This window comes from Sarcophilus harrisii, chromosome 2, assembly GCF_902635505.1.
Source record: "Sarcophilus harrisii chromosome 2, mSarHar1.11, whole genome shotgun sequence".
In the NCBI taxonomy this organism is placed as follows: domain Eukaryota; kingdom Metazoa; phylum Chordata; class Mammalia; order Dasyuromorphia; family Dasyuridae; genus Sarcophilus; species Sarcophilus harrisii.
In genome coordinates, this window is record NC_045427.1 from 547,713,537 (window position 1) to 547,736,336 (window position 22,800).

The following is a 22,800-nucleotide window of genomic DNA, read 5'->3' on the forward strand; positions in this document are numbered from 1 at the left end:
GAGCTCAAATACAGCCTTAGACACTTGGGCAAGCCACTTAACCTCTGCCTTGGTTTTCTCAATTGTAAAATGGGGATAACAGCGCTACTGCTATTAGGCTCAAACGACATAATGCCTGTAAATTGCATAGCACAGGCCTGGCTTTATATAGCTAGACTTCATAAAAGTTTGTTCCCTTCTCTTCCCCTCTTCTTTCAATGATGATTGAAACCAGATCACCGAGTTTCTTTCCTAAGGGAAATTTTGAGTTCCCTGGGAATTTTTTTGTTTGTTTGTTTGTTTCTGGTAAAATATGTGAGCATTTTTGTAGTCTAAAATAGGTTACTGAAAGGTGGAAGACTTTTCCATAGAGTTCCTTAAACATGAAGTAAGCAGGTGGCAGAGTGGATGGAGTATCAGTAAGACTTATCTTCCTGGGTTCAAATATGACCTCAAATCACAGCCTACAGCTATCACCCAGGGCAAGTCACTTAGCTGTTTGCCTCAGTTTCCCCATCTTTAAAATGAACTGGAGAAGAAAATGGCAAACCACTGCACTAACTTTAAGAAAACCCTAAATGGGCTCACAGAGTTAGACATGACTGAAAAATGACTGAACAACAAAATACGAAGCAGTATCACCAATGTGGACGGGTTAGATGCAGATGTACCTAAAATAAATAAACTAGACCAAATTTTAAGAGTCATTAATACAACTAACATATATAGGGTATTTAGATTTTATAGAATTACTGGGAGATTTCATCAACAAAACTTTTTTGGGGAACTTTCAGTATAATTGGCTACCTTTGTATTTTGTGCCTTTAAAAACACTTCAAGAAGGGTTCCATGATACAAAGATGGTTAAGAATCCCTGTCTTAGAATGTCCTAGGGGAGGAAATGCAATGGACCTAAGATGGTTTTTTCTGTCCCAAGTTTTCGCCTCCACCTGAGTTCCATGATTACAGAAGCAGAGTACATAAATTTAAAATGGAGGCTATAGACCTAAAGAGAAACATCTGGAAGAGATGCTTGGTGAGGCAGGAAGTGTGAGAAGAGGGAGAGAGAAGCAGGACATGGCTCATCTTAGACTGCATTAATAGAAGTACCCCACCCCACTCCCCCCAAAAAGGGGGGAAGCAATCCAACTGTATTCTAGACTGTTCAGATCACACACATTCAGTATAAATTCCCATACTAGAACTGTATGGTCTCTAAGGTCCATTCTAACTCTTAAAGACAGGATCTTTTCCGACATTTGTTGTTATTCAGTCATTTTTTTTTATTCTCCCCACTAACAGGATGAATTTGTCTTTCTCCATTCATTGCTCAGAATCTGAAGTTGGTCCTCAAGTCCCAAGCTTGCAGTTGCTGGCTGTGGTCTAGTTTTTGATGCCTTTTCAGTGATTTCTGCTACAGCTACTTGGAGCTTTCTTGGCAAAGATGCTGGAATGGTTCACCATTTCCTCCAGTTCATTTTACAGATGAGGAAACTGAGGCAAATAGGGTAAAGTGATTTGTCCAGGGTCACACAGTATCTGAGGCCAGATTCGAACGCAAGTTTTCCTGATTCCAGGCCTGGCACTCCACTGCTCCATCTACCTGCTTCCATTCTAACCTCAAGATTTCTATAGATCTAGGAATTTTTTTTTTTGGGGGGGGATGATTGTATGGGGATGGGAATGATCATGAGTAGGGATTCTTAACCTTGGGTCCATAGTCCTTAAAGGTTCTGTGGATAAATTCTATGAACCTGAGGTAGTAAAAAAATATTTTTTCCTCCTTAACTGCTACCTAAAATTTAGCTTTTTCCCAGTTAATTTTTTTTTTTAAATCATTATTTTGAAATGGAGTCCAGTCCATAGATTGCCAAAGGAGTATTATTCCATCCTTCATGTCCAAAGAGAACCAATGGCAGCACATATGATGTCTTAACTTTTTTGTGAATTAGATTTGTGAGAAAGAGCTGGGCAGTCATCAGCCTCTCTTCCTGAGTCACTAAAGTCCAGGGGCAGGATGCTGGACGCAATGTCCCCAGATGCAGGGGACGACCCGGTGTCTCCAATGCTTGACCAAATTCTAAGCACTCCATGGCACCTGCCGGCACGTCACTGGAACAGATTGCTCTCATCTGCCCATTCATACACACCTCTCTAACTCACTGGGCGACAGGTGGCCGCCATGAGCAGTCTGGCAAGCCCTCCAATCCGTGCTGCTGGTCCTTCCTGAACACCCCCCATACAAGCCCTGAGCTAGAGACAAGATCAAGTTCACACAGCATAAGAGAGGAAGGAGACTTAACAAGGGAATAGGAGGAATGTAGATTACAAAAATAAGGTCATCAAAAAGAATGGGGAAGGCTGCTGTTCTTTTATTCTTCTTCATCTTTGTTGGGTGGCTGACCTGTATCAGCTTGCCTTGGAACAGGGAAAAGGAAAACAACTGCAGTATCTGAGACTTCTCATTTAAATACCACCCACTGATGGGAGATATGTAAATAGAGCAGCTTTCAAGCCACTCAGTCCTGGGGGGCTCCCAGTTTGCTCCTAACTGACTACAATTCTAGGAAGCTGAACTGGCCTGCTTAGTGTTGTTCGTCCATCTGGCCCCTTCCACTCCAAAGCTTATTCCAAGAGGCTGATGAGAAACGAACCCCTTGAAAGGACCAATGCTTGCTCATATGCCCTACCCCCCTAAAATATAAACACAGCAGACAGGCAGCTTTGTAAAGAGAGTTTAGTAGCTAAATATGGCACAGTGTGTTCAGAGGACGGTATATAAATTACAGTATGTGGAACATCAACTTTGGCTGAGGCAAAACATACCTCGAAACACATACCTCATATACCCTTTAGGAAAAAAATATCTTTTAAAAACCCCCACCCTACCAGCTTATAAAAAGTATCCCCAGCACATATTTCCTGTTCCAAGTTTCCAAATGAAAGGGTTATGGATCCTTCCATGCTGGAGGGATGGGAGAAGTGGGGGGAGGAGGAGGGAGGTTAGAGAAGAGGAGAACAGGAAAGGCATTTGACCTGCCCCCTTACTCTCCCCCTTGCCTCCTAACCTGCAGCCAGTGCTGCTCCCCACCAGCACCTATTTCTGGCCCAGAGCTTTGTCCAAATTCTTCTTGATAGTGTCCAGGAAATCCTCAGTATTCAGATAGTGCTCGTTCAGCTTCACGCTGCAAGCAGAACAGAGATGGTGAGCCCCTGGGAGAAGCACTTGTCTCACCCAGACCCCTGAAAGCACAGTATTCGGAAATGGGACAGCCACTAAAAAGGAGGACCAGCTACTGGTGGGGGAAACAGCCAGGATGCTTAAGAGTGATATCAAAAGCTGCATGCGTTGTCCTCCCTCCTCCAGACACTGATCCTTTGCTACGACACCTGTGCTTTTTCACTGACTATACTGAAGGTGATGGAGAACAGTTTTCTGGCATTCGCCACATTCATTTGTAAAATAAGTAGTATTCGAAGCATGACCTTCAGGGCACCTCCCTGTGTTTTGTGTCCAAGCTGGCTGCCTCCTTTCTCAGGGATCTAGGGAGTCAGATGAGCCCCACATTTTCCTAATCCCCTTCCCCTAACCCCTCACTGTTTGGATGGCAGTCAATTTTTTTGGATCCTGGAGAGAGCAGCCTTCTTGTTCCCAAGACAGGCTTGCCCAGGCTTAGAGGAAGAGGCTGGCAAGAATTTGACCACCCAGATTCAAACAGTGACAGCTTCTGGCTGCCACCGTAATTTTTCAATATGAGGCACTGGGCAGTCATTTAAAGGATTTAGTTGTAGCAAGGACTTTGGGATTTAAAAAATAAAAAAAGCCCAACTAGAAAGGTCTCCCATCACCAATCCTCACAGGCATCTTGGCAATACAAAGTAAGAAGCAATACCCTCAAGCCATATACCCCCTCTCTGGCAATAAGAAGCTTGTATCTCTGTTTCTCGCTCTCCTTTTCCCTCTGTCTCTGCTGTCTCCCTCTCCTACCTTCATTCTCTCCTTTCCTGAAGGAATGCCCAAAATGCCTACCAACAGAGGCCACTCACTTGCTTAGCCCATGGATACAGCCGGCGAGATCCTTGGTCATAGCTCCGCTCTCCACTGTCTCAACACATACCTTCTCCAGAGTCTGAGCAAATCTGGGAAAGGTCATTTTGGGTTAGATTCCCCTACTGATCTGGAGCCAAAGACAAGCCTCTATATCCCCAGCTAGCTCTGGTGAGAATCCCTGAAGTCAGGGGTCTGGAACAGACAGCCTTCCTTTGGTAGAAGCAGTTCTTAGCCCAAGTTACCTGACCCTAACTGTGACAAATACAAAAGAGTATTTTGTTTACAGAGTCGATCCTTGCCTCTCGCATACTACATGGGCTGTTTCTCAGAATTTAAGTGGATCTCCAGTCCAGGAACATCATAACAGAGCCCTATGGGCTCCTTATCCAGGAGACCCTATCCCACATCCATGGGTCCTTGAAAGCTACTCAAACAGATAAAGAACTTTTCCACCAAGAAGATCTAGTCCTTGAGAGAGAGGCTCCAAAAACTGCCAGTAAATCAGTATTTTAAAATGGTATTTGATAAATGGGGCCAAATGCAGGGCTCCAGCCAGAGAGAATAGAAGGCAAAGTAGGAGCTGGGCTCATGTGCAATCCCTCCCTCTGCCTTTGCTCTCAGTGCTCCATGCTCACCTAATTAAGTCCTGGTTGCCGTCCAGCTTTCCTCGGTGCTCTAAGCCTCTTGTCCAGGCAAAGATGCTAGCAATGGGATTGGTACTAGTGGGTCGGCCCTGGAAAGAAGGGAGATGTGAGAATTAAGGATGAGGGAACCCTCTCTTCCAAAACAAAGTCCCTTGGTAAAGGATTGCATAAATAGCTCTGGCTAAAAGGTCCTAGCACCCATTCATTCCACACAGGCATAGGTCATGGCTAAACACTGCTGTGTGCAGAATCACAAGGATACAGCCCATCTGGCTCTGGGTCTCTGGTAGTATCTGTCGTTGCTCAGGATTCTTTGTGAGAAGAGGGCATTCCAACATAATTCCCTGAGGGGCCAGCTTATCCATCTAAAAACCCACTCACCTTCTGGTGCTCCCGGTAATGGCGGGTGACAGTTCCGTGGGCAGCTTCTGCCTCAATGGTCTTCCCATCGGGGCAGACCAGAACCGAAGTCATCAGACCAAGGGAACCAAAGCCTGCACAGAACAGTGGACAGCCTTCTCTCAGAACCACCTCCCATTACAGTCCTTTGCACAGACTCGGTGCCTAATCCATGTTGGCTGAATTACGCTATCAAGGAGTATCTCTTTAGGGTCCCCTCAGCCTGACCACATGACACTGCTTGGGCTTTCAGTATCCAGTATTACAGTGTCTGAAAATAACCCCACTCAGCATGCTTACCCTTCCATTTTCTCTCCATGTTTTACAATAGGATGAAAAGGTACCACCTTCATTCAGTATGTGAGATGGAGACTCACACCCACACTCCCTTCTTTCTTCCTACCCACAATGACTCCATCAATCCTGATCAGCAGTCCCCAATTAATATTTTAGCTTGTCCAAGTCGTTCATCAATCACCAGAGGCATGAAACAACATCAAGAATAAGAGGAAAAAATATAGCTGAGGCTGAACACTATCACAAATAGTTAGAAAATTACTTCCTCCAGTTTGCCTTTTAGGATACAATACAGTGCTAAGTTTGACCAATCTGGGATTCTTCTCCTTCCTATACATTCAATCCAACTGAATAAATAATAAGCAACTATTTAAGCAACAACTATTTAAGGAACAAATATTTAGCAACTAGGCCTGTGCTCTAGCCTAGAGATAGTAAGAAAAATAAAACATCTGCCCTTAAAGAGTTTACATTCTTCGGGAATACAGAAAAGTAAATAAAATATATTTGAATAGAGAAGAAAATACTAATGACTGGGAAACAACAGATCAGGAAAGATAGAGGTTCTTAAACTGTCATCCCATGTATTTTTTTTTGATAATGCATTTTCATATAATTGGTTTCCTTTGTCATTTTATTTATTCTTATGCATTTGAAAACATCATTTAGAGTAAGCCCTTACCTTAGAAAATGATAGCTGAGCTAAATCTAGAGGGAAGCTGAGGATTTTAAGAGGCAAAGTAAAGTACTACTTTGTAAGTAGTAAGGAAGTAAGACTACAATTCAGGAATGGGGAGGATCAGGGTAGAAAGGTGAGGGAAGAACAATCTATAGGAAGACATGGACATGGCAGATGGAACTCCTGAGTTAAGGCAACAGCTCTATCCCTGTTAAAGGGATGAAGGGGAGAGTAGGATGAAGTCATCACAGACAGGTTAAGTGGGAGCAAGCTTGGAGAGAGATTTAAATGCCAGGTTAAATGCCAATTATGCTTAAAGTCCCACCAATCCAGCCCTCCAGTCACAGCCACAGAGCCCTAGGAGAAACTCTATTTTATATCATCTTCAACATACCCTGGGCTAGTATATCAGACTGCACGTCGCCATCATAATTCTTGCAGGCCCAGACAAATCCACCTGAAGACTTGAGTACCTGAGCGACCATGTCATCAATGAGTCGGTGCTCATACCAAATCTTGTTCTTGTCAAAATCTGTCTTGTAGTGCCTGTGGAGGCAGAACGTGGGTCAGGGGAGATGAAGCCGAAGCCGGTGTGCCCGGGGCTGAGTCCTAAGAGGGGAACGCTCTGGCTGGGTGCTGAGCCAGGGAAGAGGAAGGGGAGAGTTATGGCTGGGTGCTGTGGCCATCCAATAGCCACTGAGCCAGGGAAGAGCAAGAAGAGAGCTCTGGCTCTCATTTACAGAGGAGCTAACAGCAGTGATGGGTAAACGAGAACCCTGAAGATGTTCTCAGAGAGACACATTACTTGTCAAAGATTTCCTGGAAGATGTCTTTGAAGCGACCGTCATAGGCCTTCAGAATGGTATTCTTGGTGCTCATGTAGAGGGGCCACTTCTTCTGGATGGCGTACTGGAAGCAGCTGTGTGCAAAACCTGAGATAGACTGCAAGAACAAAAATCACTCCTTCAGCTCGCGCGTCTCGGCGGGCGCCGGTCAGAACTCCCCTGCGGCATCAAAGCGATCATGTGTGCACGGCTGACTCTGAGATACCTGAGACCCAGACTTATCTTAGGTTTCCAGGGGACAACCAACAGGAGGTCTCCTTCACACCCCACCTGCCCCAGCTCCCTAAAGGCAGACTGTGGCTAAAAGAAAATTCTCACTTCCATATACTCAGAGTCTCTGTCTGTGGTCAAGAAAGGTCACCAGGAAGGCAATATGGGTCATGGTTACCCATGGAAAATGGTTACATGGAAAAACATGTGCTCTGGAGTCAGAGAACCTGCATTCAAATCCTGCACCTGAATGCCCTTGAGCAAGCAGCTCAGCAGGTCTCCATTTCCTCATCTGTTAAATGGAAAGGAGGGACCAGAGGACAGGAGAGCGAAGAGAGTAGCTGGAGGCAGCGGTGCTCCTGAGAAGGGACTCTCACCTCATCAGTGTTGTACATGCCCATGCCCACACCTCCAGCAGGGAAGTTGTACACGTCCCACTCCTTTACGCCACTGCCGTCTTTGGGAGTGAACACCATCTTGAAAGTACCTGCCTTGTCTACTACAAAGTCAGTGGCCTTGTACTGAAAAAGAAGAACATCACTGAGCTGCCTGGACACCAGGAAGAAAGCTCCTCTTACTGGGGCGATGCCCTCTCCGCTCTCCCTTGTGCACTCACCTGATCCCCATGGGCATGCCTGCCGATGGTGATGGGCTTGGTCCAACCAGGGACAAGACGGGGGATGTTCTTGCAGATTATGGGTTCTCTGAATACCGTTCCTCCTAGAATGTTTCTTATAGTCCCATTGGGACTTTTCCACATCTTCTTTAGCTTGAATTCTGTAGAAAAAGCCAAAATAAACGGCTGAGAGATTGCAGCCATGATAGACCAACACATCCCATTCAACGTTTTACCAGTTTGGCCAAACCTAACTAGCAGAAAGGGCCCAAGGGCCCTTGTGTAATCAAAGATGGGATTATAAATTTAGATCTGGAAAGTATTTGAAGGATCATATGATCCAGTCTCTCCCTATACTTCCATTTTATATATGATGAAATTGAGAGGTCCGAGAAAGGGAAGGGATGTGGCCACGCTAGTAGGTTATCGGGCTGATATTTAGGCTAACCCTAAAATCAAGGGTTGTTCCAAGCACGATGCAACTTCCCAGAATCAAGGCAAGGAAGAAATAATCCTCTCTCAAGCAGAAGAGTCTGGAGAAAATAGGGGCTAGATGTTAAGCCAATGGTTTAGGTAGGTGGGGAACAAGTGAAGCCATGTCAAGGGTAGGGTGTACATACAACAACTTTGAGGGGGTGAAAGCTGCAAAGTTTCTGAAATTCTTATATTTATAGGAGTGTAACATGTTATAGAGCCTGGAAAAAATCCTTAAGCCCCGAGGGACATGGTCATGGGAACATGGCTTCAATAAGAAAGTTACAGTAGACAAAAATGTTGTTCTCTTAATTCAACAAGGAATAAGACATTTACCAAGAACACTAAAATGTAGCTTTTACACATATACTATTAATCTGGACAAAGATTCAATCAACAACATTTATTAAGCAGCTGCTATTTTTTAAAATTAAAGCTTCTTATTTTTTTAAAAACATATGCATGGACAATTCTTCAACATTAGCCCTTGCAAAACCCTGTGTTCCAATTTTCCCCCATTTCCCCCACATCTTCTCTTAGACAGCAAGTAGTCCAGTATATGTTAAACAGGATAGAAATATATGTTAAATCCAGTATATTAAGCAGCTATTTTATACTAGGCACTAGGGGATACAGAGTATGCAACTAAGTAGTTCAACGGATAGATCACTGGGCCTGGAATCAAGAAGACCTCAATTCAAATCCAAACTCAGACACTTACTAGCTATATAATTCATTTAACCTCTGTTTGTCTTAATCTACTGGAGAAGGAATTGGCAAACTATTCTAGTATCTATACCAAGGAAATCCAATGTTCCATAGGATCACAAAGTTAGTCACAAATGAACAAGGGGGTTTAAAGACAAAAAAATGAAACAATACCTACTATCAAGGAATTTATATTCCTCAATATAATATGACATAATATAATACATTCTCTATATATAGCTAATAAAATATATATCTTCTAACACAGGGCATCTTAAACTTTTTGTACTCGTGACTTCTTTTTATCCAGAAATTTTTATACAACTCCAGGTACAGATATATAAAATAGGGATACAAATCAAACATTTATTGATAATCCATAATTTCATGACTTCCCATATTTAGTTATATGACCCCATATGGGATCTCAACTCTCAGTTTAAAAAGCTTTGTTCTAATAGAAGAGACAATAGCACCTACAGAATACATACAAGATCAATACCCTGGGAGAGAGGTCTATACAAGTTCACTATGAATAAATACCCCAAAACACCAGCAACAGAGAAAGTAGCTGGATAAAAGAGGTTGTACCATATCATGATGATTATTTCTAACTATAAACAGCATGATATGATGGAATGTATGCTGAATGGGAAGTCAGCTTTGCCATTTCTAGTACTGGCTTTGCCATTAACTAATTGCTGTAAGAAAGTCACTTACCCTTTCTGAGTAACATTTTCCTCACCTGTAAAAGGAAAGGATTGGATTTGATATTCTACAAAGGTCTTTGTTGATAGCAAAATTTTATTTTTCTTAATGAACTCCCAGAAACAGGAAATGACTTCTTGCTTTTATGTGATGGTTGGTCTAGTAAAATACTGCTGCTCCATCCATATCCACCACCACCAAACATTGCCACTGTTGCCTCACATCACATAGCTCTTCACTATTTTCAAAGCACTTGGATATCTACCATCTTTCTAAAGTACAGATCTGGCCAGACTATTCCTTTGCCCAAGCTCCAGGGCTCCTTAAACTTTTGAGGATAAAAGACTACTGTTTGGCTTTTAAAAGCCTCTCACAATCCAGCCCAGTACACTATTCTCTTTTGGACTTTCCGTGTCTTTTCAGCCAAACTGAACTACTTGCTGTTCCTAGCTCCATGCCTTTGCCTTACCTATCTTCCAAGCTTGGTATTTATCCCTTCTCCTAGTAGAAATCTTAGCTACTTTCAAAGCTCTGCTTAAGTGCCACTCTCAGAAGACACCCATTTTGATTCCCTTGGTGGCTAGTTTCCTCCCCCTTCTCTGGAAATCACTGTTTTTTATTCTTTATATGCAATGGATATATTAGCCATTGATGCCTCAAGTTTTAAAACACAAATCTGAAATATGAACATGCTCCAAAGACTGAGACATCACAGGCCACTTCTCCCATCGTATGTACAAGATTTATTTATTTTTCTGTGTAAAAATGAGTTCCCTTCAAGAGAATTTAATTCCCTTTACTGTTTATTTTTTGTCTTTGCATATCTAGCACCTAAGACAATGGAAAGCACACTATAGTAATTTTTAATAAAATGCTTATTAGATGAATAAATTTCTTATTTATACTCGCCATTATTGGCAGATAGTATTATTACTATTTCAAATGTGACAAAATTGAGGGCAAGGGAAATGAAATATCTTATCTAAGATCACACAGCTAATAAGTCACAAAATCAGAATTAGAACTTTGGTCTGATGCTCCTTCAACCACAAATCCAGATCAGTTGGAACCAATGGCCCCATTCACATGCACGCACATGAGATCTACATACCTTCCACACGGGCTTCATCTGGAGTAATGGTAGCACACTTGACAGCCACACTATATTTCTGGGTGGCTAGGGCTGAGTCAATAGTGACCTGGTCATTTGTCTGGTCACGGTGTGGGAGCCCCAGGTCAAAGTATTTGAGCTGTACATCCACATGGGGTAGGATAAGCTAGGAAAGAAAGAGACAAAGTCATTCTTTCAATCAAATTAGAAGAGCTCAATGAACAGAGTGTAGAAGAGGAAGTTATCCTAAAGGAACATTAATTATCAGGGAAGATCAGGAGAAGGGATAGACAGAAAGTGCAGTCAGGATGGGCACATAGAAGTAAGCACCCAGGATATAGAACCCTCACATATGCTGTCAGGCTCCAGTAATGTGCTCATTATTTTTTTTGTTATTCACTTTTGAATCCTCCCTTTTAAAAATTTTTCTTTTAAATAAGAGATGGCTCTCTGAGTGAGAGAGGAAGGAGGAATAGAGAATGATGAACGAAAGTGATATAAAGACAAAATATATAAATAAAAATTTTAAAAAGAAAAATAAATCTAAATAATTGTTTGATAATCTGACAATGATCCTTAAGCCTTAGGAAATGAGAGATTCTATCTCAGCATGGTCTAACAAAACCAAATTCATGACTAAACAAATAGAGGTCCCTCTCTTTTGGTTGGTGTAACTTTTTTAAAATAAAACTTTTAGAAAGGGGAAGAAAATGAAATTAAACCAAAATATGTTAACAATTATTTTTGTTAGCATCTGCATTTAGAGCAGAGAACAAAAAGAAGGAAGTATCCATTCAAAGGAAGTATGACACCATCATTATGGAAGCCAGATAGGAGTGTAGGAGGGTTAGGAGGTTAGATGAATGGTCAACACTGTGGCTATTCACTTTACATATGGTTACCCTCTCAACTCATTGCATTTATGGTCCATTCACCAAATTGGGCATCAGTGTGGTAAAGAGGAAACAGGCTCTAGGGTTGCAGTTCAAAGCCTACCTTGAATGCTAACTACTTGGACAAGTCATTTAACTTCCTATAATCTAAATTTCTTTCTTTTGTAAAATAAGGGAGTTAGATTAAAGGTTTTCTGAGGTCAGCTGACTCTTGTATCCCAAGCAACACACTGCAGCTCCTACAAACTCCAAAAAAGTCTTCAATGCTTCATTATGCATGTGGGCAACCACGATGGATAATAATAGCATCTATCTCTCAAAGCTGTTCTGATGAACAAATAATTTAATTTTTTTTTTAATTTTTATTTTTTATTTAATAGCCTTTTATTTACAGGATATATACATGGGTAACTTTACAGCATTAACAATTGCCAAACCTCTTGTTCCAATTTTTCACCTCTTACCCCCCCCCACCCCCTCCCCTAGATGGCAGGATGACCAGTAGATGTTAAATATATTAAAATATAACTTAGATACACAATAAGTATACATGACCAAAACAAAATAATTTAATTTTTGTAAAGCATTTAGCAAAGTGCCTAGCACACAGTCAATGCCATATCAATGTTAGCTATTATAGTTATTATTACTTTTGTTTTTAATCCCGACTAGGTCTAAGATACAGTGCTAAAGTACTACTGTTTAGAGACAGGAAAGTTAGATAATCTGTCCTCCAGGACTATGGATGTGAGTTCCATAAAAAAGAAAATGGAGAAGGCACTGGGGCTGAGCTAAGTTACCTAGGCCTTTATCAAGGTCTACAGCACTGAAGCTAATCCTTCTGAAGGCAAACCCACGCAAAGAAGAGCTACCTTTTCTTTGATGAACTGCCAGATGATTCGAGTCATCTCATCTCCATCCATCTCCACCACAGGTTTGTCCACCTTGATTCGTTTGTCTGCATCTAGAATCCCATCACATACACACATAATCAAATGCATTGGGGAGCAAACTGAGACCTGCTTCTCATTCTCCAATCCCTCAACTGCTGTCTGGCTTCAGAAGACAATTCTTAGCCTGTTCAAGCAAGAGCTTCTGAGAGTAACAGCAGCTTATACTGACAGAATACCCAAAAGTGGACAAAACACCTTTCTTGCAATCACCCAGAAAGGAAGCCACTACAAACCTAAGTGATCTATTCTTGGTCCTTTCATAATCTGTACAGGGAATTCCTGAGGAGGAAACGTACTCTTCCAATGCAGAACAGAAAATGCTCTGCATTTCTAGTCTCAGAGAGTAGGCAGGGGCAAGGAAATTAAGTGATTTTGGTAACATGTCAGGAGCAGAATCATAATACAAGCTTTCCTGGTTTTTTTGTTTTGTTATGTTTTTTGAAGGCAACTGGGGTTTAAAATCACTTGCTCAAGGTCACACAGCTTGTTAAATGTCTGAGGTCAAATTTGAACTCTCAGCTCTTCTTGATTCCAGGAATAATACACTTTATTCACCTTGCCACCTAGCTGCCCCAAGCCTTCCAGACTTCTACTGGCTCTCTAATCATCATCCCACGTTCCTGCCTCGAGGAAACTGAAGATCAAAGGGAATGACCTGTCTGTGGTTACAAAGTCTCAGAACTTAAATGTCCACCCCATATTTCCTGTACTCCTTCCAAAAGACATTCCTTCTCAAGAGGCAGCTGGTGGATTAGATAAGATTCTGGGTGTTCAGGGAAACTCAAGTTCAAATGTGACCTCAGATAACTACTATCTGTGTGACTCTGGGCAAGATATTGAACCTCTGTTTGACTCAAGTTTCTCCAACTAATAAAATGGGGATAATGACAGCATCTAACTTGCAGGGTTGTTATGAGGATCACATGGGAAATTTTCTATAAAAACTATTATAAAAAGCCTGGCATAGTGTGGGCTCAATATAAATGCTTATTCCCTTCAAATCTGTCTGTGTTGGTCTCTGTCTCTTATATACACGTTTCATTCCAACTCTTTACAAAGGAAACCCTTTGAATAGGGGCTTTTTGATTTACAATGAAGTTTCTTGAAGGTTAGAGACATTTCCCCCAATGTTCTGCCAAGCAGTTTATAAAGTCATAAATACCTCTGGGCTCAGTGAGAATTATTGATTATATGAAGAGGGTCACAACATGTAGGGCTATGGCACGGCTCAACCTCTGTTAATTAGGATCAGGCTGGCTCATATCAACAAGGCAGGAAGTTATACAGAAAAAGCAGCAGGATAGTCAGTACAAAAGAACCTGTCAGGTGGCAGGCCTGCTATGGAGGAGATGCAAACCCTCAACCCAGTAACAAAATCTGTTCCACAAAGGCTGTTTGGGGTAATGCAGAGATCAGTGTGACCAAAGATGCAATCACACCAGAAACGAAGCAAGTTCCCAGAGAATCTAGACAGCATTCTGAAGAGACTGGGGAAATCTAGGCCCTGGGAGAGAAGCAGACAGTGGGAAGTAGGCCTGTGACATAGAAGCATCTGTCTATGATTATTAGAAGTAGTCCCTGAGGAGAAAAAAATCTACCAAGCCTTCACATACAACAGAGAGCAGAAAATGGTTCAGAAGGGTATGTGGACAAGCAGAACAGTTTTCTTACTACTATGTTAAACTTAGTAACATACTCTTCTTTAAACTTATACATATACACACTTTAAAAATTATCATATACCGTTTAAAAAAAAAAACACGCACAACAACTATTTCATATGCAATCTTTTTCAGTTCTTTGAATATTGAAATGTTTATATGTGTTGATGTTTAAGTTCGTGATTTTTAATACATATTGCTTTATGAATCATGTTGGAAGAGAAAAATCAGAACAAAAAGGAAAAACTATAGGGAGAGAAAAAAAAAACAGAAAAAAGAAGTGAACATAGCATGTGTTGATTTACATTCAGTCTCCATAGTTCTTTTTCTGCATGCAGATGGCATTTTCTATCCAAAGTCTATTGGGATTGCCTTGGAGTAAGTTCATGATAAAAAAAAAAAAAAGAATATTTATAAAAACATTTTTAAAAAGTAGATGACTTATTGAAAAATAGATATAAATTATTAATGTCCATTAAAGAGAAATTTGGTAAAGCAAGAGGTCACAGTGAGGAATAAGTGTACAGTTTAGGAAGGCTATTCTAGGGAAAGATTATGCTATATTAAGTTACAAGCTTGACCAACCAAATTGATTGGCTTCAGTTATTATGACTACTATGAACTGAAATAATATGAGATCCCTACTGACAACAATGCAACTGCCTGAGGAGGAAATGAATATGACAGTGTAGTGTGCTGGAAAGAGCAAGGAAGCTCAGATCTCTTTCTGCCAGTTATTGGCTGAGTGACTTTGGACAAATGTCTCTGGGTCTCTGTTTTCTTATCTATTTAAAAATCACCTCACATTATCCTCCTTTCAATGCTTCCAAGAGAAAAGAACTTTGTAAACCTTAAAGCACTACATAAATGTGAGTCATTATTGTTTCAAACAAAAGGCAAAACACACTATAGATATTTTACTATGCTATTAAAAATTAAAAGACAAAAGACTGACTTTGAGGCTCTTTCTTCAGACTAACCAGCTCAGCTGTTCTACCCAACATGTGAAAACGATATTTAAATTTCTCTAAGAGGAACAAGAAACTGAAATGGGGTCCTTGAACTTAAAATTTTTTCATAACCATTTCAAAATAATTTGAAACACAATTAATTAATTAATTATAGCTTTTTATTTACAAAACATAACCATGGGTAATTTTTCAACATTGACCCTTGCAAAACCTTCTGTTCCAACTTATCCCTTCCCCCCTACCCCCTCCCTAGATGGCAGGTATTCCAATACATGTTAAATATGTCAAAGTATATGTGAAACATAATTTATTGAAGTAAATAGTTAGATGGTTCAGTGATTAGAGTGCTGTGCCTGGAGACAGGAAGACTTGAGTTCAGACACTTACTAGCTGTGAGATCTTGGACAAGATATTTAAACTCTATTTGCCTTAATCCACTGAAGAAGAAAATAGCAAATCATTCCAGTATCTTTGCCCAAAAAAACCTTATGCACAGCATCAGCATGCTATAGGCTCCAGGGTCATGAAGAGTCAGATACAATTAAATGATTGGAAACATGAAATAATTTATTTCCTTTATAATTTTATGTACTGTACTTTATACATTTTAAAAACACTATTCTGAGAAGAGGTCCACAGGCTTCTCCAGACAACACAAGGGGCCCATGACACAAGACCCAAATTAGAGCTATCATTTTCCCTAATCCTTCTTTAGGTCAAATCTATTTGCATATAACTCAATAACTACAGAAAAGTTTTAAAGATACTAAAGGTCATGTAATTACAGAATGTTTCTTTTTCCTTGTAAGAAATAAATAGTCAAGCAAAATATATCCCCATACTGGCCACATCCAAAAATGTATTATCTCATTCTGTACATTAGGCTATCATGTCTCTGCTAGGAGGTAGACAGCACTCTGACCTTTGGAATCATGGTTAATCATTGCACAGATTAGAATTCTTAATCCTTTCAAAGTCAGGTATTTTTTACAGTGTTGAAATAGTACAAACTGCTCTCCTGGGTTTCTCCTCACTTCACTCTGCATCAGTTCATACCAATCTTCCCAGGTTTTTTGGACACAGTCTCCTTTTTCTTTTAAGGGCACAGTAATAGCTTTCTATTACATTCATATGCCATTATTTATTCAGCTATTCCCCAACTGAAGGACATTCCCTTAGAATCTAGATCTTTGTGAGTTCAAAAAGAGCTGCTATAAAGTTTTTAATATAACAATAAAACCTTTTCCTCTTTCTTTGATAATTATAAAATGCAAAAGCTGAAAAAATCATTAGGAGCACCTAATTTAACTTTTTTTTTTAACAGATGAGAAAAGATAGGCCTAGAATGGTATATCAGCTTGCCCAAAGTCACACAGCTAGTATCACAGCTAAGACCAGAATCTAGGTTTCTGCCTCTTGGTTGCTTGTTCATTTTTTTGAGAGTCCTCTTACAAATTAATTTGACAGCAGCCAATTAAAAACAATCCTCTGACACCAGAATCATCTACAATTTTAAAAACTCCTTAGTATTGAGGGTCACTCTAGGACACGACATAGAGGTTTTAAGATTCTGGCTACTCTCCAGTCATTCATCAAATGTGGGTGCTAGTCATAATAATTGTTATGGCTAAATGCCCTGCAGAGTTCTTTGTCTTGTGAGACAAGAAGGGGATGGATGCACAGGATTGGCACCCACAATAATGGAATAATGACCTTTCCTTCCTAGTATGCCAGAGTTCACATGACCATAAGAGCCCACACAACTAAGCCCAAGTTTAATTTGACATCCGTTCTGATCTAAAGCAAAAAAAGTTATCCAGATGACTCAAAAAAGTTTATCTTTGTGCTTTAGTTACCCAATTTGTGAAATGAGAAAACTATTTGCCCTCCTAAGAAAAAATCCCAAGTGAGGAAGCATACTATGTGCCTCCAGAGAAGAAAACTGATATTGATTGAATACAGACTAAAGCAGGCTATTGTTCACTTTCTTTCTTCCATTTTTTCCTTTTGAGTCTTATTATACAAAATGACTAAAATGGAAATGTTTTACATAATAGCACATATGCAACCTATATCTAATTAATTACTGTCTCAAAGATGAGGGGGAAGGGGAGAAGGAAGGGAGACAGGGAGAGAGGGATAGAATCTGAACTCAAAACTGTAAATAAAAATATTTTAAAATGGGGGGGGGGGGGAAGGAAAAGAAAAAGAAACAAATGAGAGGAAATTAAAGATATGAAAAAGGAAGTTTAAGCTCCCTAGGAGATTCTAAACACAAGGTGATTGAAGCATAATGATCTCTAGACATAGTATTGCATAAGTCCTGTCATCTTCTTGGAAAGTGTCTAGGATAAAATTACATAATTGAGAAAGAACTTGGAAGAAGAAAGCCAACGCAGGAACCAGCCAGCTAAGACTTTAAAAAAAAAATTACTGCCCATGGCTTTAATCACTCAATGAAACCTAAGGTTTCCAAAATCCATTCTTATTCCTAAGCCAAAGATTTAGAGTCAAAAGCAAGTTGAATTGGAGGTAGGTACTCCCTCTGTTCATCTGGGCAAAAAGACGCTACCATATCATTTATAAATGAATGGGGGATGGTGTTAAGAACAGAGTCCCTAGAGCTGGACCATGAGAAAAAGACAGTCAAACTGGGAGACAGGGAGGAATTAATGCAATCATCTGCCTCTACACTAGTGCTGAATGAACATTCCAACATGCACATATTTAAAATAAAGGGTCAGGAATTGAGATAAAGTCATAGGAACTTTGGGGTCTAGGAACATTGAGGAAGGAAAAAACGGAATCTGAGAGTAATCAGTTTCTGAAAGAACACACTTTCAGGTAAGTAAGTGCTTCATAAATTACTTTTAAAAGTCAAAGTGCAAATCACTGTAATGAAATATTGTGTAAATAAAAAAAAAAATACTTGAATTGATGCAAAATGAAAAAAGCAAAACCAAAGGCACTACATAGGCTACGATAACAATGTAAACTACAGCAAAACAATAAAAACTAAATTTAGCGAAATTATAAAGACCAAGTTGACCCCAAAAAAGCTACACGAAAAGGCATTTTGCCCCTCTCCTTCACAGAGGTAGAGGACCATGGATGTGGCACACTGTATATAATTTGAGGCTTTTTCTGATGTGTAGAATATGTGTCACAGGGGAAAAGAAAGAAAATATTTAAAAACATAGATATTATAAAATCAGAAGAGGTAAGGAAACTAAGGGAGACAGATTTGCTCAAGCTCACACAACTAGAAGGATCAGAAGCCAGATGGGAACTGAGGACTTCCTATCTTTGAGTCTAGCACTCTATCCACTGTGCCACTTAGCAACTTGTTGGGGGCACTTAACCTCTCCCCAATCTAATTTTGGCTTAGTTTAATTTTGTACATTATTTTCCCTCAAGCCTATTAGGCTTCAGCCAAATTGTTCTCCCAGCTGTTCTCTATATATGGAATTTCATCTCCCATCTCTGTTGTGCCCAGTATTTGCAATTTGCTCCCTCCTTACATTCACACATGTAATATCTTTAGCTCCCTTCAAGCCTCAGAGCAAGTACCACCTCCTACAAGAGGTTTTTAAAAATTCTCCTGATAGGTATACTACAAAACAGATACAAAATAAACCAGCTATGTTACATATAGATATATTAAATACATTATATAGCTATAACTATATCTATGTATATCCCTGCTTTATCCCCCAACAGAATGTAGTCAGTGGCTCAAAAGCAGGGACAATTTTGCTTGTGGTCTTTGTACCTCCAAAACCTAGTACGATAGCCCTGGTACAGATTTGTGGCATGGTCCCAAGAAAAAACAGAAGAAGACATATTCTTCCCAGACCTTTTCAAAGGCAGGAGAGCCACAAGTATGGAACACTGTATATATTTTCAGATTTTATTTCAATGTATTAATTGATTTTGCTCATTTTTTTTTTTCTTTAAAAAATTGTTAAACAGAGTGGCTTTCTGGGAGGAAACAGGGATACAAGGAAATCTGGATGCTATAAAAAAACCAAAAATATATGAATAAAAATGTATCTTTGAAAAATACATGTTGGATGAAGAAATGAACTATCCCTGCTCTGAGATCATTTGTCTCCCTGAAATTTCCTGTTCACAGAGAGATCATGCTAAGCAACATGGGTGAAACAACTGTTGTCCTTATCTGTTGGATAGAATCCAAAAGAGAAATCAGCTCAGAACTGGGGTGAGGGGGCCATAAATGAGAGAGAGCAGATCCACTCTCTATGCCACATATACCATTGCAGCCAGAGAAACTTGGAAGAATGAGGGGAGGAAGAGAAAATAAGGAGTTTCAGAGAAAACTGCTGGAAACAATTCTGTGTCTAAGTTTAAACTGAACTATTCCCCTCCCTTCCAGAGGGAATTTTCTGAATTTAGCAGTAAAGCCTCAAGCAGCAATCCTGGGAGATACACACACACACCCCCCAAGATCTATTTTATTGTACTAGAAAGAACACTATAAGAAAAGTAGCAAAGAGATGGGGCTGTTTTAAACCAAATAAATAATAATCAACCCAAGAAGAAAGATGAATGCTTGGATATTATGTAGAACTCCTTTAACCAAAATGAAACAGATGCCTGCAGAAAAGGATATTCTGCTATCAGGCAACCTTTATCCCAAATCTGATGTAACTTCTTTTGTAAACACCTGTGTGTCTCTTGATAATGACATAAGAAAGATATTTATAGATCACAGTTATCTTTTCATCTAACTCAAACCTCCAAGATACCCTAGCACAATAAGCTACTTGGGGTCAGGGATCGGTCATTTGCATCTTTGGAATCCCAGTTCCTAATACATAGTAGGCACTTAATAAATACTTAATGAATTGAATGGACGTTCCTAATTTTATCTTAATGACTGAGGCCATCCGGATGATGGTTATTCAATTGTTCAGTCTTTCAATCCATGAACAAGCATTTATTAATTGGTTACTATGTGCTAAGCACTGTGCTAAAAACTCAAGATTATTTAAAAAAACAAAAGAGGCAAAAATAGTTTCTTCTCTCAAGAAGTGCACTTTCTAACAGGGATGATAATATACGAAAAATTAAGAGTCAGAAGGCAGAGTTGAGTAACATGGGAGATGTGTCTTGTGTGTCACTAGATCACAGAGTAAGAGAGAAGGCAGAAAAGTATAAGAATGGAAAGGTGTGAAAGGCCAGGTTGTGAAGGTCCTTAAAAATCCAGAGAATTATCTCCTTTTCCCTAGAACCAATAAAAAGGTATTAGGGTTTAATGAGTATTAAGAGTGCTTCAGTTGGCTAATACTTTGGCAGCTTATAGTTGGGATTTAAAACATGAAGCTTTGGGGCATAATTTTTTCTTCATACTTTAAGAAAACATAATATTGGAATACTTTCACTGAACTTTATCCAGGATGGTGCCATAGGACACTTTTTGAGAAAGGAGGAAAATTTAGGACATGCGAAGTGGTCACTTAGAACTTGCAAACTGTATTAGAAAATCCTGAAGTGTGAATGTCCTTTTCTCCTCTATTTTCTAGGGAGTGGAACCCCACCCTTATCACCAGGGGTTCTGGTCAGCTGCTGGGCTACTCAGTTAAACATTACCTCTTTTCTCCAAGTGAAGCTCAACTCATTTCCTTTACCCCTTCTGGCTCACAGTCCAGTGGTCAATGGCAAGGTCAGGTTTGTGAATTTCCTTAACATGGAGGTTACAGGGACCCCCACCTGCTTCTTTTCCCATTTCCACTACTGGGACCCAGAAAAATGCTAGAGAAATTTAGATTTGGTTCCAATGACTTTCCCAGTTTCCTTTTCTGGTGATGGAGAGAGTGAGACTGGGGTTAGTTTAAAAAAATAAGGGTCTGCTTTCCCTCTTCCCTGTCCTTGCTACTTAGATAAAAATTCTCTTGGAACTCTGGGGGTGACCTCCAAGAAAGCGGCCTTTGGGACAGGCTGCCAGTCTCCAATGACACATTCAAATACATTTCTAATAGCAGGCTGACATTCTTTGAGGGATCTGTGTTTGTACTAAGGGGGGGAAGGGGGAATAGCAGAGGGAAGGCGCAAAGGATCGGGCAAGGCAGCGAAAGTAAAATGTCAGTGAAAGAAAAGGGCAAAGTAAGCTGCCAGGAGAAGGGAAAACGAGAGCTGAGGCCAGAAAGGTTATGTCAGTCTTAAATAAACACCGGTTTTAAACAAAATAAAAGAAAAAAGTCCCACTTTCCTGTCGCCACTACTAAAAGGGCCAGAAACTGCTGACGTGGGCCTAAAATCCGCTCCCCGAGGGGAGTCTGCAAAACGGATGGGGGAGCGGCAGAGGAGACCGCCGCGGGCCGCTCCGCTTCGCGCTCCCCCGCCGCCGACGGCTGTCTCAGAGCGGGCGGCAGCCGCTCCCCTCTGCCCGGGTAGGCGAGGGGCCTCGCTCCTCGCGCAGCTCAGACCCCCGGTCTACACCGGGAAGCGCAGTCAGCATGACCCTGTGCCCGGGCGGGAGGCCGCCGGACCGTAATTTTAGCCTTAGGGGCCGTGGAGCCCAGCGCCCCAGAAAGGTCTGCGGCCTCAGGTAAGGAACTGGCCACAAAGGTGGGAGCTGGGCTGCAGAGCCCGCGCAGCGCACCGCACCGCCCCGCCTCCGCGTCTCTCACCCTTGGGACCACGGCCTCGCTACAGGAAGCCCTGAAACGCAGACTTGGGGGGGCGGGGGAGGGGAGGAGAAAGCCGGAGGGGCCCTGGCACGAAGAGCCCAGACCGGGGGCCACCAGTTGCTGCTGCCCTTCAAGTTCCCGCCCCCTGCATTTTAAAGCAAGGTTATGGAGAGAGAGAGGAGAAATGGAGGCACAAGAGCGGCGAGGACGCGGTGATCCCTTTGTGCCCGGGCCCCCCCCCCGCCCCGGCTGGTCTCCCGGCCCGCCCGCACGCCAAGCGCCCTGCCCGCGGGTTCTCGGGCCGCCCTCCCCCCGGAACCCGCCGCGCTCCGAGCTGGGCTAGCCCGGCGGCGGCCCCGCCACTCACAGTCGCGGCGCGGCTGCCCTCCTTGCAGGCTCAGCGCCGCCGGGGTCAGGGCCCCCGGGCTTCTGCCCGGCGCCGAGGCGCGGGTCTTGCCGAGGGAGCGCGCGACGCGCAGGTAGCCCGCCATCCCGCCGCGCGCCCAAGGAGCCCAACACCGCGCTGGGGGGGTGCGCGACGCGCAGGTAGCCCGCCATCCCGCCGCGCGCCCAAGGAGCCGAGCACCGCGCTGGGGGGCCTGGCGCAGGCTGCGGCGGGGCTGGGGGCGCCCCGGCGGGGAGCAGGGGCGGGAGGGGGGAGGGACGCACGCGGCCGCCGCTACCTATTGGGCAGCGGGCTCGGGGCCGGGGGCGGGGCCTGGCTGGGGCGCGCGGGAGCCCGCGCTTCCGCGACCGCGGCAAGCGACGTGGGCACTGCCAGAGCGGGGGCGCTGGCACTGCCAGAGCGGGGGCGCTGCGGGGGCGCGGGCACTGCCAGAGCGGGGGCGCTGCGGGGGCGCGAGGCGCGGCTCCCCTATAAGGGCCGGGAGGCGGGGGGGGGCGGCTCGGAAGTCACGGTCCCGAGGCCCTTTGTGCGCCAGACGGCTC

At 42.2% G+C, this 22,800-nt stretch overlaps 1 protein-coding gene across 1 annotated transcript; it reads right to left on the minus strand.

Annotated features, from left to right (window-relative positions):
• Positions 1 to 2,699: 2,699 nt before the first annotated feature.
• On the minus strand, positions 2,700 to 22,381 carry IDH2 (isocitrate dehydrogenase (NADP(+)) 2). The gene is made up of 11 exons (XM_031955603.1): positions 22,220 to 22,381; positions 12,487 to 12,578; positions 10,722 to 10,887; positions 7,721 to 7,881; positions 7,482 to 7,625; positions 6,855 to 6,991; positions 6,444 to 6,595; positions 5,056 to 5,168; positions 4,666 to 4,763; positions 4,027 to 4,119; positions 2,700 to 3,164 (listed from the first exon to the last, which is right to left on the minus strand). The coding sequence occupies exons 1-11, from the start codon at positions 22,341 to 22,343 to the stop codon at positions 3,077 to 3,079; spliced, it is 1,368 nt and encodes a 455-aa protein (XP_031811463.1). The 5' UTR covers positions 22,344 to 22,381; the 3' UTR covers positions 2,700 to 3,076.
• Positions 22,382 to 22,800: the final 419 nt, after the last annotated feature.